Source organism: Phyllostomus hastatus, unplaced genomic scaffold (assembly GCF_019186645.2).
Source record: "Phyllostomus hastatus isolate PE091 unplaced genomic scaffold, TTU_PhHast_1.1 phas_contig_198, whole genome shotgun sequence".
NCBI lineage: Eukaryota > Metazoa > Chordata > Mammalia > Chiroptera > Phyllostomidae > Phyllostomus > Phyllostomus hastatus.
Window position 1 is genome coordinate 532,549 of NW_025333715.1, and position 14,739 is coordinate 547,287.

General features: G+C 60.4%; 1 protein-coding gene across 1 annotated transcript in view; it reads right to left on the reverse strand.

Annotated features, from left to right (window-relative positions):
* The window catches only part of MOV10L1 (Mov10 like RISC complex RNA helicase 1), a 37,504-nt gene extending 23,401 nt beyond the window's left edge, over positions 1-14,103 (reverse strand). Inside the window, exons 1-5 of the mRNA XM_045834752.1 lie at positions 14,007-14,103; positions 12,986-13,170; positions 7,982-8,144; positions 1,318-1,430; positions 735-922 (exon numbers count right to left, since the gene is read on the reverse strand). Coding sequence (XP_045690708.1) covers positions 735-922; positions 1,318-1,430; positions 7,982-8,144; positions 12,986-13,170; positions 14,007-14,103 — 746 coding nt within the window. The remainder of the gene's footprint in view (positions 1-734; positions 923-1,317; positions 1,431-7,981; positions 8,145-12,985; positions 13,171-14,006) is intronic.
* Between the last annotated feature and the right edge of the window lie 636 nt (positions 14,104-14,739).

Below are 14,739 nucleotides of genomic sequence, written 5' to 3' on the forward strand. Positions count from 1 at the left end.
GCCTGGAGTCACGGAGGAGGCTGCCCTGGCAGGGACTGGCCACAGCCAGGAGCCAGCGGGCAGCGCCCGCCCGGTGTGCGCAGCAGGTGCGTGCGCACCTGGCGGGCCCTGCGCCTCTGAGAGCTAGGTCAGCCGGTCACCGAGGGGCAGGAGGTCAGGGCTGGGGAGGACCGGGACGGTCTGAACGAGAGCGAGCCTGAGGCTGCTGCTGGACAGGGTGGGCCAGGAGAGTCAGGCTGAGGGGCAGCCGGTCTGCATCCCCGGGCTCTGGGGCTCAATTACGCGGCAGGAAATGAGCCTGAGCTCCCGTGAGGGGGGACTGCACGCGCGTGTAACTGGGCGCCAGGCAGCGAGCCGCCCACCGAGGGGAGGCAGGTGGAGGAGGGCGGTCTGCGGCAGGGAGCCCGCCACCGTGCTAGCCTGCCGGCAGAGGTGCGGCCCGTGGGGCACCGTGGGAAAGATGTAGGCACGAGGAGTCAAATGCCAATGAATGCTGGTGTGGGGAAGGACAAGACACAAACCCGCCAGACAGGGAAACCGCCCGGGGCAGACCAGGGACAGCACGGGGCCTCGACACGATCACCACGGACACCGGTGGGAGACGCCTGCTTCCCACCGCCGCCGCCGCCCCCGCCCCGGCGGCACGAGGGCGTGGACGGCAGCCGCTCACCCAGCCGCGTGGGCCGCTGTCGCCCTTCCCGCCCGGCCCGCCCGGCCCGCACAGGCCCCCTTACCGCCTGGCCACCGGGGTCACGCACAGGGCCCGCCACAGGTAGCAGGACTGGCTGCTCTCCACCACCACGGCGCTGACCAGGTCGTGCCTGCGCGGCACGTACCCCTCCGGGAGCCGCACGGAGTCCAGGGTGAAGAAGATGCTGTCGTCGATCACCCCGTTCCTCCCCCAGAGGCTGGAAATGCAGACCTGCGGGCAGGGGATCAGACAGCCTCGCCGGCCGGCCAGAACAAATGCCCAGTGACAGCGGCCTTCCCTCGCCCGGGCCCCCTGCAGACGACGGCGACGGGGAACCTCGGGGGAGGGGGACCCTGCTCCTGGAGGGGAAGCGATGCCCCGAAGATGATGCCAGCCGTGGGGACCTTGGAGCCAGGGCCCCCATACGCCGCCACCCTCCCTGGGGCCCCAGCCGCACGCCCACCCCCCACGGCCCGCGCTGCCAACAGTCAGGACTTTGGCACGAAGTGCCCCACTTAGGACGTAGCCAGGACACCACGCCGGGGTCTTCGGTGGCCCCGACTGAGCCTGCCCACGGTGACCCCAGGGCGCCCGGGAGAGCAGGTTGAGGGCGGGCCAGCGCCTACCCTGTCCACACGCTTGTACCGCAGCGGCTTCACCAGCACGGCCTCGCTGCTCCACGTGCCCGGCCGGATCCAGTAGGTGGCCTCCACCCAGTCTCCCTTGCACGGCTCGAAACCTGCGAGGGGAGGCAGGGCCGCAGCGTGGCTGGGTCTGTCCCGACCGCGGCGTCTGGCCCGACCTCGCCTGGCCCCTCGGAAGGGGCGACGATGCCTGGGCCCCCCCCGCTCTGGTGGGGACGCGCAGGCTCTGCCGGCAGGGACGCGCCTGTCACCGGCATCTCCTCTGGACCCACCCGGCTGCACGGCCTCCTCCCCTCGGCCCCACCCCACCCGCCTCACAGGTCCTCGGCCAGGCGGCAGGTGGGCACGGTCACAGAGCCCGTCGGGCGCAGACACTCCCTGTGTGTTTATCACGGATCCCCAAGTGTCGTCAGCAGAGCAACATGTGTGCTCGGTGGCGGACCTGTCACCACCGTCCACTTGGAGGGGTGGGGGCCCAAAGGTGGGCAGTTTCCTGAGCCCAGGCACCCTGGGTTTGCAGCTCTGCCCAGACAGTGTGAGTGCCCCTCCCACCTTGGGGACACGGGGTGCTGGGGACTCGGGGAGGTGAGGGCTGGCAGCCATGCACACGCAGCTCAGGCCGGGAGCCCGCCGTGCCTCGCAGCCCCGGAGCATGCCAGGAGGCTGTGCGGGGGCTCGCGCCCCGGCCTGCAGGGGGCCAGGCCCGCTGGGCCCCGCTGGCCGGCTGGGTGGGGGAGCTGGGAAGGCCAGTGACGTGCAAGGCCGTCCTGGGCGACGGCTCGGCTGTCCTGACGAAGACAGGGGAGGGCGGGGGGAGCGGGGCGGCTGCCGCCTCAGGTCACTTTGCAGTGAACACGTCTGCCAGCAACACACTCGACAACCAGAGGGTGTGACTGGGCGCTGAGTTTGTTTCTCCAGGAAGCTGGTGATGAGCACACACGAGCCAGACCCCTGGACAGGGACTGTCCCTCCTGGGGCCACGGGGGCAGGGCTGGTGGGCGCGGGGCACCAGAGACCAGCTGCCCCAGGCCAGCTGCGCAGCAGCAGGACTGTGCCCAGGGCACGGTGTGACACACGAGACGGGCTCCGCCCAGCACCCGTTTACCAGCCGTGGCAGCTGGCTTTCAGCTGCAGCCTCCTGGGCACACACCAGGGGTGGGGCAGCCGCAGCTTCCACAGAGTGCGCCGTGCGGCTCCGTGCCAGTGGCAGGCCCCCAGGAATGCTGGGAGATTAAAGTGTGTCAGCATGTGCCACAGATAGGGGCTGCATGATCAACAGTAGGCGGTTTTAACGTGCCCAGGTATTACTTTTCAATCCCCTAGAAAGAATTAGTTTTGGAAACAGTTTCTGATCAGTACTGTTTTTAAGGTCCGTTCGTGTGACATCGGTTTACAAGACGATGTACAGGTTTTGAAAACCAACGTCATCTCAGTGAAGCCCCACACCCGCCCTCCTCCCCTCGGAGCCGGGCCCCAGGGCAGCAGCAACCCCCGCTCAATCCCCTCCCGCCCACCAGCTGGTGCCTGCTGGGGGCTAACCCCAACCATGAGCCAGAGGTCAAGGCCAAGTGGCCCACACGGGGCAGGCCTGGAGTCGAGCGACTGCCCACACCCCAGGGAAGGAGCCCTGGACTACCTGTGGCTCTGGGCTCTCGGGCTCTGCAGAAGAGCGAAGGGTGAAGGGCCTCACGAAGGGTCCGTGGAACTCCCTCTTCCTCTCACAAGCAGGGGCATAAACCAGTTTAGTTTGAAAATGAGGAGGAGTGATTCTCGGTCAAGATGGCGGCACAGGTAAACCCCGATCCCGCTCTTGCACAACCACATTAAAATTACAACTAACATGCAGAACGACCATCACTCAGGACTGCCAGAAACCAAGCTGAGTGGAAGCCTGACAACCACAGAATCAAAGGAACCACACCCACGCAGACTGGTAGGAGGGGCGCAGACGCAGAACAAGCTGGTCCCACAGCCGTGTGCGGTGGGATGGACGTTCGGGAGGGACATCCTGGGAGCGAGGAGCCCCCGCCCCACACCAGGCCCCCAGCCCAGGGTTCCAGAGCCAGGGAGATCGGCCCCCACAACCTCTGGCCGCAGTGACCGGGGGGGACTGAGTCGGGGGAAGCCTGGGGAGCCCGGAGCAGGTCCTCTGAGAGCACGCACCCCAGACCCAGCCCTCAGGCTCCCTCCTCCGAGCCCCAGCACCGGGGCAGCAGCTCCAAGGGCACCCGGGGCACCCAGGGAGGACGTGAAGGGGCTGACATCATGGCTGGGGGTGGGGGACAGCTGTCTCCCAGACAGAGAAGTCGGCAGAGGCTGCTGTCCCTCTCCTGAGCCCTCCCCCCACAGAGCTGGCAGGCAGGCGCCACATCTGAGACTCCCCCAACCTGGCTGACACTGTTTGCCCCACCTTGAGATCCCCAGAGACTCTGTCCTACCCAACTAACAGGCCCACCCAAGCTGTTAATGGACGCTTTCCCATGTGAATGGCTGGTCTTGGCTCAGGCTTCACAGCTTCCTGAATCCTCTCAGACAAGCAGCAGCCGGCCTTGGTGAGCCCCGGGCCCAGCACTGGCAGCATCCGGCCTAGGTCCACAGCTCGGCCTCACCTGGGAATCTCCCAGCCCGGCACAAGCAGCAGCCATCTCAGATTGCTTTACAGCTCAGGCAGGGTGGCCCCTGGCAGAACACAGGTGGGGGCTGACCTTGGCCTGCACCGCCCAGGAACCCCCAAGGCCTTTGCACCCAGTGGTCAGCTACAGACCACGTCAGGCACCACCACCCTGCCCCCGCACAGCTGATCCTCCACGAAGGGTGGAGGGTGGTGGTCAGTGGTCACAGCCAGTCCTACTAGCTGACTGGCATGGGTAAGTCCCTCCCGTTGACCTGCCAAAGCAACCAAGGCTCAACCACAAGAGGAGGGTGCACTCAGCCCACACAAAGGGTGCACCTCGAGTGCCCAGGTTGGGGGACAGGGGGGCTGTGCCGCTGGATCCCACAGGACACCGACTGCATTGGGCCGCACTACCAAGACACGGAGTCACAGCAGCTCCACCTATTTAATAGAAACAAACACACAGGGAGGCCACCAAAATGAGGAGACAAAGAAACACGGCACAAATGACAGAACAGGTCAAAACTCCAGAAAGAGAAACAAAATGGAGATAAGCAATCTATCAGATGCAGAGCTCAAAACACTGGTTATAAGGACACTCAAGGAACTTAGTGAAGACCTCAACAGCATAAGAAAGACCCAGAAATGAAGGACACACCAATTGAAATAAAGAACAGTTTACGGGGAAACAACAGCACAGTGGATGAAGCCAAGATTCAAATCAACAATGTGGAACATAAGGAAGCAAAAAACAACCAAGTAGAACAAAAGGAAGAAAAAAACAAAAACAAAAAAAGACGAGGATAGTGTAAGCAGCCTCTGGGACAACTTCAAGTGTTCCAACATTCGCATCGTAGGGGTGCCAGAAGGAGAAGGGAAAGAGCAAGAGAGTGTAAATCTATTTGAAAAAATAATGGAAGAAAACTCCCCTCATTTGGTGAAGGAAACAGACATCAAGTCCAGGGAACACAGAGAGTGCCAAACAAGGTGGATACTGAGGCCCCCTCCAAGACATGTAACTAAATCACCCACAATTAAAGATGAAAAGAGGATCTCAAAAGCAGCCAGAGAAAAGCAGGTAGTTACCTACAGAGGAGTTCCCATAAGACTATCAGCTCATTTCTCAAAAGAAACCTGCAGGCTAGAAGGGACTGGCAAGAAGTGTTCAAGGTCATGAAAAGCAGGGACCCACAGCCCAGGTTGCTCTACCCAGCACAGCTGTCGTGCAGAATGGAAGGGCAGATAGAGTGCTTCCCAGACGAGAAAAAACTGAAGGAGTTCACCATCACCAAGCCATTATCACATGAAATGTTGAAGGGACTTGTTTAAGAAAAAGAAGATCGGAGCTACGAACAATAAAGCAGCAATAAACACACATCTAACAACAACTGAGTCTAAAAAGCGAACTAAGCGAAGAAGAAGGACAGACAGAATCACGGACACGGAGAGCGTTTCGGTGCCAGCCACAAGGAACGGGTGGGGAAGTGAGGGGTGAAGGAGTGCAAACGTGTGGTTTCAGAACAGCCGCGGGGACGTAAGGCACAGCATCGGAAACAGAGCGGCCCCAGACCTTGTACACGTCGCCGTGGATGTGGTCAGTGGCGGGGGCACTGCCTGAGAGAGTGGGGGTGCTAGGTGGGGAGGCAAAGAGGGAAGAATTGGGACAACCGTAACAGCATAATGAATATATTACAATTCAAAAAAAAGGAAAAGAAAAAGCAAATAAAGAAGTAATCAGACTTGTGTGCCAGGCTGGGAGCTCAGGACAGGCGGGCACCACAGGGCCACCCAGCGCGCACTCTGGGCACGGAGGGTGAGGAGCGAGGCCTCCTCCAGGCAGGCCTCGGGCTCTGACCTGGGCCAGTGGTTCCTGCCCGTCCAGGGCCACGCTGCTCCCCAGGGCCAGGTGTCAGCATCCGCGGGCGCCCTCCGCTGTCACAGTCAGAGGGTGGGGTGGGGGCTGCTGGCACCCAGAGGCCAGGGAGGCTGCCACACGTGCCGTGATTCACGGCGCAGCCGCACGGCAGAGCGCGAGCAGCCTCCAACGACCCGCGCTGGGCACAAGGACGCGGCTGCAGGCTGGGCCCCCGATTCCACGGAGGCCGCCTTGGCCACGATGGTGGGGGGTCCACTGGAGACTCACGTGTAACCACTGAGCCCCCTGCTGCTGCTGCTGCTGCTGCTGCTGCTGCTGCTGCTGCTAGGAACTCCCACAGGCATCGTTTGTGGGTCAAGATCCCAAACACCGGCCTCAGCGTCCGAGACCTTCGCACTGTTCAAGGTTGACAGGCTCCCGGGCGACACCCCATGTGCTCACCCTTGCCACCCGCCTGAGCTGGGCCTCACTGAGGTCACCCAAAGGCTCCTGGAGGACGGATCCGCATGCCACCTGGCTCCTCTCTGAAGGGCCTCAGTCTGCAAAGCCCCCGGCGGGAGCCAGGGCTCCGAGCAGCTCCCCCTGGAGCCAGACACCAGGAGGAAACTGCGCCCTCACTCCCCCGAAGGCAGCGAAAAGCCTGCCCCACTCTCCCTTTCCGCACTGTGGGGCTCCGGCCAGCAGGGGGCCCTGCCTGCCCCAACGAGCCTGAGCCTGGCAGGTGCCGTCCGTGCTGCGCTCGCGCTGCCGCCGCCCGGAGGTGAGGCCGTGCCGCCAGCTCTACCGCCCACTACCGGCTGCAGAGCCCATTATGACCCTGCTCACGGTTTTCTGGTCGGAGAACGTTCCAGGCGGTCGCCAGGCTCTGCGGCCACAGTGTCGGCAGCCGTGCCGCTGTCCCCGGGCGGGGGCATGTTTCCCGCGACAGGACCGCGTGTGCGGGGGCCGCCGCCTGCGCTCCCGCGGCCGTCCTCGGGGGACCTTTCTCCTCGGCACCTGCCAGCGGTGCCACGGTGTGAGCCACGCCCCCGCCTGGGCGTGGCTGCTGTTGGCACAGTCACTGGGCCTCGAGACTCCTCTGGAGCCGAGCCACCGCAGGCCTGGGGAGTCCCACGGGACAGCGATCCCAGAACCCTGGCCGGCCACCGCCAGTTCCACTTTCGGGACTCCCCAGGTCAGCCATCACGGTGGGCCCCAGCTTTCGTGTCCGTGAACAGCAGCAGAGCCGGCTGCCGGGCGGGCTGAGCGATGTCCTCCTGCCCCGGCAGCCCCATGGGGAGAGCTCCCGCTCCGCCAGCAGGCAGCCTGCAGGGCGCGTGGCCGGAAGCCGGCTGGGAAAGCGCCTCCCAAGGAGCTCTGTCAACCTCCACTCGGTTCCGAACGGGGCTGGTCTGGGTGTCCCTCGGAGGAGGAGCCGGCTCTCGCCACCCGTGGGCCCCCACAGCCGCGCCATGCGGCCCCCAGCACGCACAGCGGGCCCCCGGAGACGGCTGTGGGGTGAGCTCGATGAAGGGTGCCAACAGGCTTCTTCTTCAGGCGTGGAAGCAGAATCTTGGGTCAGCTAAGACAAATGCAACTAAACACGGATGTCTTTTTTGGGAAGTTACCAGGTTACCCCCAAGCCGCACCTGAGAACAGGTGTGGGACTGTAAAAACGACAGCACCTCTGTACAGACCCGTGGTGGCAGCGATGACGCGAGAGAAGCGTCACCCGGTAACGAGGGACTGCACCCCACGCACGAGCACGGGCGACAGAGCATCTGCCCGACAGGAGAGCCCCGCATGCAGCACCCCCCTCCCCCCGACCCTGAGACGCTGCTCCGGTCCCGGCCTCTCGGGGGCGCATGTGAGCACTGGGAGTCTAAACCATACAAACAACAAACCCACAAAACCCACTTTCATTAATTTTGTCATCCTCACCCAAGTACATTTTCTCCTTGCTTTTAGAGAGAGAGGGAGGGAGGGAGAGAAACATCCACTGGCTGCCTCCCGCACGCACCTGGGCTGAGGATCAAACCTGCAACCCTGGCACGTGCCCCGAGTGGGAATTGAACCTGCAACCCTATGGTTACAGGACGAGGCTCCAAACAACTGAGCCACTTGGCCAGGGCCGCAGAACCCACTTTCCACTGTGACGTGCAAACCCACCGGCCTACCTTCGCAAACACTCTGCAGAGAGAAGTGCGTGGTCTGGTTGATGTAGCCCGCGCCCTTGGTCAGCGAGGTCACGCAGCCGATCAGCACGCGGGGGCTGGAGTCTGACAGCCCCCCTCCCCGGGCTTTGCTGTCCTCTTCCCACTTATTGGAGACAGCTTCCACCTGAGACGCAAACAAGCCTCCACTCAGACCGAGACGAGGGAGCCACAGGGATGGCTAGCCCCCTACAAACTGAAGACTGGTCCCCCTTACAGAGGGAGACGCAGAAACCCTCCACAAAATACCAGCAAACCGAGTGCAGGAAAATATTAAAAGGATCATGCAGCACAACCAAGGGGGGCTTTGCCCAGAAGGTAGAGATGGTCCCGCGCACGGAAATCCATCCACGTGGTGCGCCCACCGGCAGCACCAGGGAAAACACACCGCCGTCCGGGGTCACGCAGAAAAGGCCTCTGACAACACTCGTGAAAGCGTACTTTCACGACGGAGCCCTCCACGAACTCGGTCAGAAGGGGGCGTCCTCACCACGACAAGGCCACGCGGGCCACTCCTGCCACAACCCAACCAGCCAGTGGCGATAGACCGGAAGCTTTTCCTCAAGATCAGTAAAAAGGCAAGGTGCCTCTTCTCGCCACTCCTGTTCAAAACACTACTGAAGTTCCAGCCAGAGCGATGAGGGAAAGGGGAAGGGAGAAAGAAAGAGAAAGGAAAGAAGGAGGGAGGAAGGAAGGAAGGGAGGGAGGGCGGGAGGGAAAGAAAGAAAAAGAAAAGAAAAAAAAAGAAAGGAATCTAACCTGATGGAAAGGAAGAAATAAAATAATCTGTTTGCAGATGGTTGGATTTTATATGTAGAAACCATTAAATATTCCATTAAAAACTGTTGTAGCTGATAAATGAGTTTAGCAAAACTGCAGGATGCAGATTCAACACACAAAAGTCTGCTGGATTTCTGTACGCTTGCAATGGATAATCCAAAAAAAGAAATAAAAAAAAAAAAGCAATTTGGTGCATGCACTGACATCAAAAAGACAAAGATACTCAGGAGTAACTTTAACTGGGGGGGGGGTGGCGGGGAGACGTGCACCCTGAGAACAGAGACCCGGGTGAGACCCGGGTGAGAGCCGGGGGAGCGGAAGACAGCGCGTCCGCGGACCGGAGCCTCGAGGTGAAGACGGCAACACAGTGCTGAGCAGCCTGCAAACTCAGGGCACCCCTGCAGAGTCCCCGGGCCCTTCTGCAGAAACAGAAGACACGCCCTAGAACTCAGAGGGACCCTTAGTGGCCCTGAGCAGCCAGAACAGGCTTGAAAAGCAGGACAAAGCTGGAGGTTCCCCACTGGATTTCAGAACTCGCTAGAAGCGCAGTCATCAAACACGGTGGCGCCGTGTGACCCGGGGACAGACGGGGACAGAGTCCAGAGTCAGACAAGCCGACACGCACGGCCCACTGATGTCAGCAAGGGTGCCCAGACCACGCCACGCGGAAGGGTCCTCCCCACCGTGAAGCCGTCCAAAGGAGGACGCCGGGCACACTGGAACCGACGTGCAGAACGGCGAAGGCGAACCCGCCCCAACACCACGCCCCAGGAGGAACTCCACACGGGTCCGAGTCACACTCCAGAGCTGAAACTGTGAGACTCTCAGGGAAAAAGCATGGGTGGAAGTCGCCATGGTCTTGGATTAGTGGATAATTTTTTGTGTGTAACATCAAAAGCACAGGTAATTAAAGACAAAGAGGAATTCGTTAGAACTGCAAACTTCCGTGTGTCCAAGGACACTGTCAGGAGCAAGGGGAAGGCAGTCCACAGCACGGCAGGAAACGTCTGCAAACCACACGTCTGACAAGGGGTCGACATCCAGAATACACGAAGAACCTCCGTAACTCGGTAAGAAAACAACCCAGCTAAACAACGACCAAGGACTTGAAGAGACGTTTCTCCAAAAAATATTAAATAACCCACAAGCTTGTGAAAAGATGGCTCAATGTCACTGTCAGAAACCCGTACGTGAGAACCAAAAAGACACTGCTCCATGTCCACTAGGACGGCTCCTGCCGACACGTGGAGACGGCTCAGGCCGGCTGAGATCAGACCCTGGGACCTCCGTGCGCGGCCGGCGGGCACGCAAGACCGGGCAGCCACCGGGGGAGAACCTGCCAGGTCCTCCGAGGTTCAACACAGGGGACTGCCTGGCACGTGGCCCTGTGTCCCGTTCCAAGTAGAGCCGCAAAAGCAAACGGGGACGCAGACAGACACTTGTCCACAACAGCAGAGGGGCAGGAGCAGCCCAGTGCCCACCCCGGCTGGGCGGAGAAACGCCGCGGCCCGCCCACACAGCGGGGCCTTCCTCGGCTGCACGGAGGAACGAAGTTCTGACGCGTCACACGGATGACGAGCCTTGAAAGCACCACGCCACGTCCCGTAGGCCAGCCACAAGAGGACCCAGGTCGTACGGTTCCACTGATACGCAGGACCTGAAGCAGCCAGACCCCGAGGCAGGAGCAGCAGTGAATTGTGTGGAGGAGCTGCAACCGGGAGAGACGACCGAGCCCCGAGCACGGACGGTGGGGGGTGGGGACGGCACTCGGTGCCGCTGAGGCGCGCCCGAAAACGCTGAGAACGGCCGCTTCCGTCGGTGCACTTCAGCACGGTGAAGCCCCTCAACAAAACACAGGCGAGGCGGCCCCGAGGGCCAGGTACTCGGGCCGCTGCACACCCGCCCCGGTGCGGGGGGCGCGCACTGCAGCCAGCGCCGGCAGACGAGCGCAGGTAGGCCCCGGGACCTGGCACCCAGCACCCAGGACTAAGGCTCAGCGCGCACAGTGCGACACCAAGGGGTGGGAGCCCGGGTGGGACAGGGGCGAGGAGGAGCCGGCCTCTGTTCCGCAGTGCTCTGGCAGAGCGACCCAGCAGAGCTGCGGTGACAGAAACATTCCAGGTTTGTGCTGCCCGGTTTGGCAGCCACCGGCTGCATTCAGCTCTTGAAATGTACTTAGTGCAACTGAAGAATTAACTTTAAATTTGTACTTACTTTTTTATAAAGAATGTATTTACTTATTTTTAGAGAGAGGGGAAAGGAAGGAGAAAGAGAGGGAGAGAAACATCAGTGGGTGGTTGCCTCTCACGTGGCCCCCACTGGGGACCCAGCCTGCAACCCAGGCGTGTGCCCTGACTGGGAATTGAACTGGCGACCCTCTGGTTTGCAGCCCATGCTCATTCCACTGAGCTACACCAGGCTGGGCTGTACTTACTTTTAATAAATTTAAATTTAAACAGCCACACAGCTGGAAGCTATTGTACTGAACATGATTCTAGAATGTGCGTATTATCTTTAAATTTTGAGAAAGATGATATTAAGCATTAAGATAGCATTTACTAACCAAAATAGTAACAAAGTACATCTCAACCGTTTTTAACCTGTAGCTGAGCTCAGTGAGTTTGCCAGCTGCCAAATCATGTAACAATAGCTCCCTTATACAGGAAGAAGAAATTAACTTGAAAACATGAAGTAAAATCATACCGATAATGAAACACAAACATTAAAATCCTTGGAAATAAACTCGGCGAGGAACTCTCGGAACCTGGGTGGGGAGAGGCGCTGACCCGTGAGAAGAGCGCAAAGGGAGGCGGCGGCTCCCTGAGAAAGACGCCAGAGGCTCCGCCTGCTGCGGAGCCCGAACGAGCCACTGACTCAGCGCTGTCCAGCCGAGCGGAGGCGCCGGACAGCAGACGGCTCTGACGTTGGTTGGAAGGAGGGAAGAACCGGGAGAGCTCCCCGCACTCAGCGGGGAGGGAGACCTGCCTGCCTGCCACCCGCAGGCACCACCCAGCTGGGGCGCCTGCAGGCATCAGCGCGGACAGGGCCCAGGCGGGGTCCCTGGCCATATATGGACTTCTGACACACGATAAAGGGGCCTTTCCCATCGGTGAGGAACGTGCACTGCCCTGCGGGACGACTGGTAGGCACTGGTTCCCTCTCTCGTCTGCACGCCCAGTAAGCCCCAGGCGGGTTAAATACGTAGACGCCAATAAACAGTCGTCCGAGGAAAACCTGAGTGTTTATTCGTGGTTAGAAGCAGAGTAAGCCCCTCTCAGGTTTCGTACAGAGCCCAGAAACTACAATGAGAGAACAGATACATTTAACTATAAAAACACACTTTATAAAACAAAAGCCAAAAGGCTATCTTGGGGGAAATATTTGCAATACTTTCATATAACATTTTTCCTTAAAAAGCTATAAATTCCCTAATACAGAATTTTAATTTAAAAAGTTGGACCCAAGAAAAAATATGGACAAAGGACGTGAAAATAATTCCTGCAAAAAAGTGAAACACTGATGTGTTGTAAAACTGAAGTGCACACTGAAATGGCGAGGTCACCGCTCACTGGTGGGACCGGCACGGGCCCAGCTCGTGGACACGCATGTCCTCGCCCACGGGAGGCACGGCAGCCCCTCGCCCTGCCCCCGGGAGTTCAGTGTGGCACACCGCCGTGGGAGGGGAAGCAGGTGGTCACCATCGAAAAGTTAAATGTGCCTGCCCTTAGACTCATCATTCTGTTGCCAACAGTTTGGAGCACAAAAATACCGTTTTTTGGTTCACAGTCCAGGGCTCAATCCACTGAGCCACACCAGCCGGGGCTTCAGCCTCAAAATACTATTTTTTAAGTGAAAAGAGTTGAGTAATAGAGCTCACTAATGGTCTTTGCTAATTGTATTAACAAAGGATGCAACAATTATTATTTTTAATAATACCTTTTAAAGACTAGAAGGCTATATAAATGGTAAGTGTTCTCCATGGTATGAAATGAGAGGCAAACTTGTGAATTATAAATTTCCACGATTCAAACTGACCACCACCGATTTTTTTAAAACGGAGACCGCCGTGAGAAGGAATGCAGGCCCCTCCCTCCCGCACCAGGCGGTCCCAGAGCCCCACCCCCTCCCCCCCAGCAGCAGTGCGGAGACCCCGCGGTGAAGCAACCTCCCAAGCCGCCCCGTCCTCACCCTGACTGCTTTCAGGCCATCGGACACTCGGTTTTCCTCCACAACGGCAATGACTTCCTGCCCCACGTTCAGCAGCGCCTTGCCGGCCACAGCCTCGTTGGAGAAGTATATCAGGTCGTCGATCATGCCGTAGTCGCTGCAGTACCTCGTCACCACGCCGCGCACGGTTTTCACCTTGGTGTCACCTAGGCGGGTCAACAGAAAGGTCACACTGACCACACGAGTGAGCCCGCCCTGAGTATGGGGCGCCCAGGGGGCGGGAGGACCCTGCTGGGGAGGGTTCCGAACGTCAGGCGTACGAGGCAGGCTGCCCGCCGCTCCCACTCCAGCTCTCCCCGCCGCAAGGCGCACACCCGGGCCGGGTCCCTGGCCACGCTGTGCCGGCTCCACCTGTGGAAGGGACCCAAGGAGCTGTCCAAGGGACAGGACCGGGAGCAGCGCAGAAACCGGACGGGCTGGTGCAGGTCTGGGTGCAGCGCAGCTGTCCATGGCGCTGTCGCATCCGGGGAGCTGTTACTACTGTTTTCTCTCGCCGTCATCAAGGCGGCCGTGGCGGCGGCGGGACGTTCTGTATCACTTCAGGAGGCAACGCAGGCGATTCCGGGCTCGGGGAGCAAGCCGGCCTGGGAGCAGGGCATGCCCGGGCGACCCAGTCACCCTCTCCACCCAGGGCCGAGCACGCGGCTGCAGCCGGCGTCCTGACTCCTCACTGCGCCCGCTCCGCTGCTTCCCGTCACAGGCGACCCCTGAGTGGGGCGCGCAGGTGACGTGCGGCCCCGCCGCCCCCCTGGAGTGGAACCCTAGCTCGGGCTGCGTCTTCAAGCCCGCACTGCACGGAGGGCCGGATGGAGAAAGAGCCGATGACGGGCCCAGGTGTGCTCCTCTTGGGGAGGTTAGAGAACAGGGCCTGGCTGCAGCTCTCACCGGGACAGGGATGCAGCGGAGAGCGCTCCTGGGCCGCGGCCCGCCCCCCACCTGGGCCTGGCCCAACCCCACTGCAAGCGGCACTGCCCCCGCGCACCTTCCCGGGGCTCGAGCCCCGGCGACCGGACCTCCTCCTCCGGCCCATCCGCCTTCCTCCAGAAGAAGGCCACTAGCTTGGCCGCGAGGCGCAGCATGGCCCAGCCACCGCCTGCTCCACGACGCGTCTCGCAGCCAGAGGCTCCGGCACGTGGCCACGTTGCTTCCGCAGCCAATAGGGTGATCGTGCCCGCGCCTGCGCCTTGCTTTGTGGAGCTCGGCCAATGGGGTTGCCGTGCTGACGCCTGCGCCAGCAGCCCTTCGACCTTGGCCAATGGGGTTGTCCCTTCTGTGCCTGCAACTGCGCCCAGTGGGGTTTGGCCAATGCGGATCACAGTGCCCGTGCCTGTGCCAAGTCCTGTCGATATTGGCCAATGAGGCCTGCGTGTCCCCTGTGACCGTTAGCAGCCTGTGGTTGGCCGTTGGCGACCGTTAGCGCGCTAGCCGGCGAAGCGCGGTGACTTCTGGGAGTGATGCCACGGCCTGGGCAAGGCTCGTACTGGTGGGCGGGGCTGTGTGCGAGTGGGCGGGGCCTCGCGCAGGTGGACACTCCTGGCCTCTACCCTCTAGAAGCCAATACAGAGAAGATAGTTGACATACACACATCAATAAACTTATTGGTGCAAATGAAAACTGCGTGTTTTATTTTATGGAGCAAAGTAAGCAGACTTTTCTTTTCTTTTTTTTTTGCCAATTCAGTATTTGCTGAATGGAGGCCTGAACGTGGAAGCCGG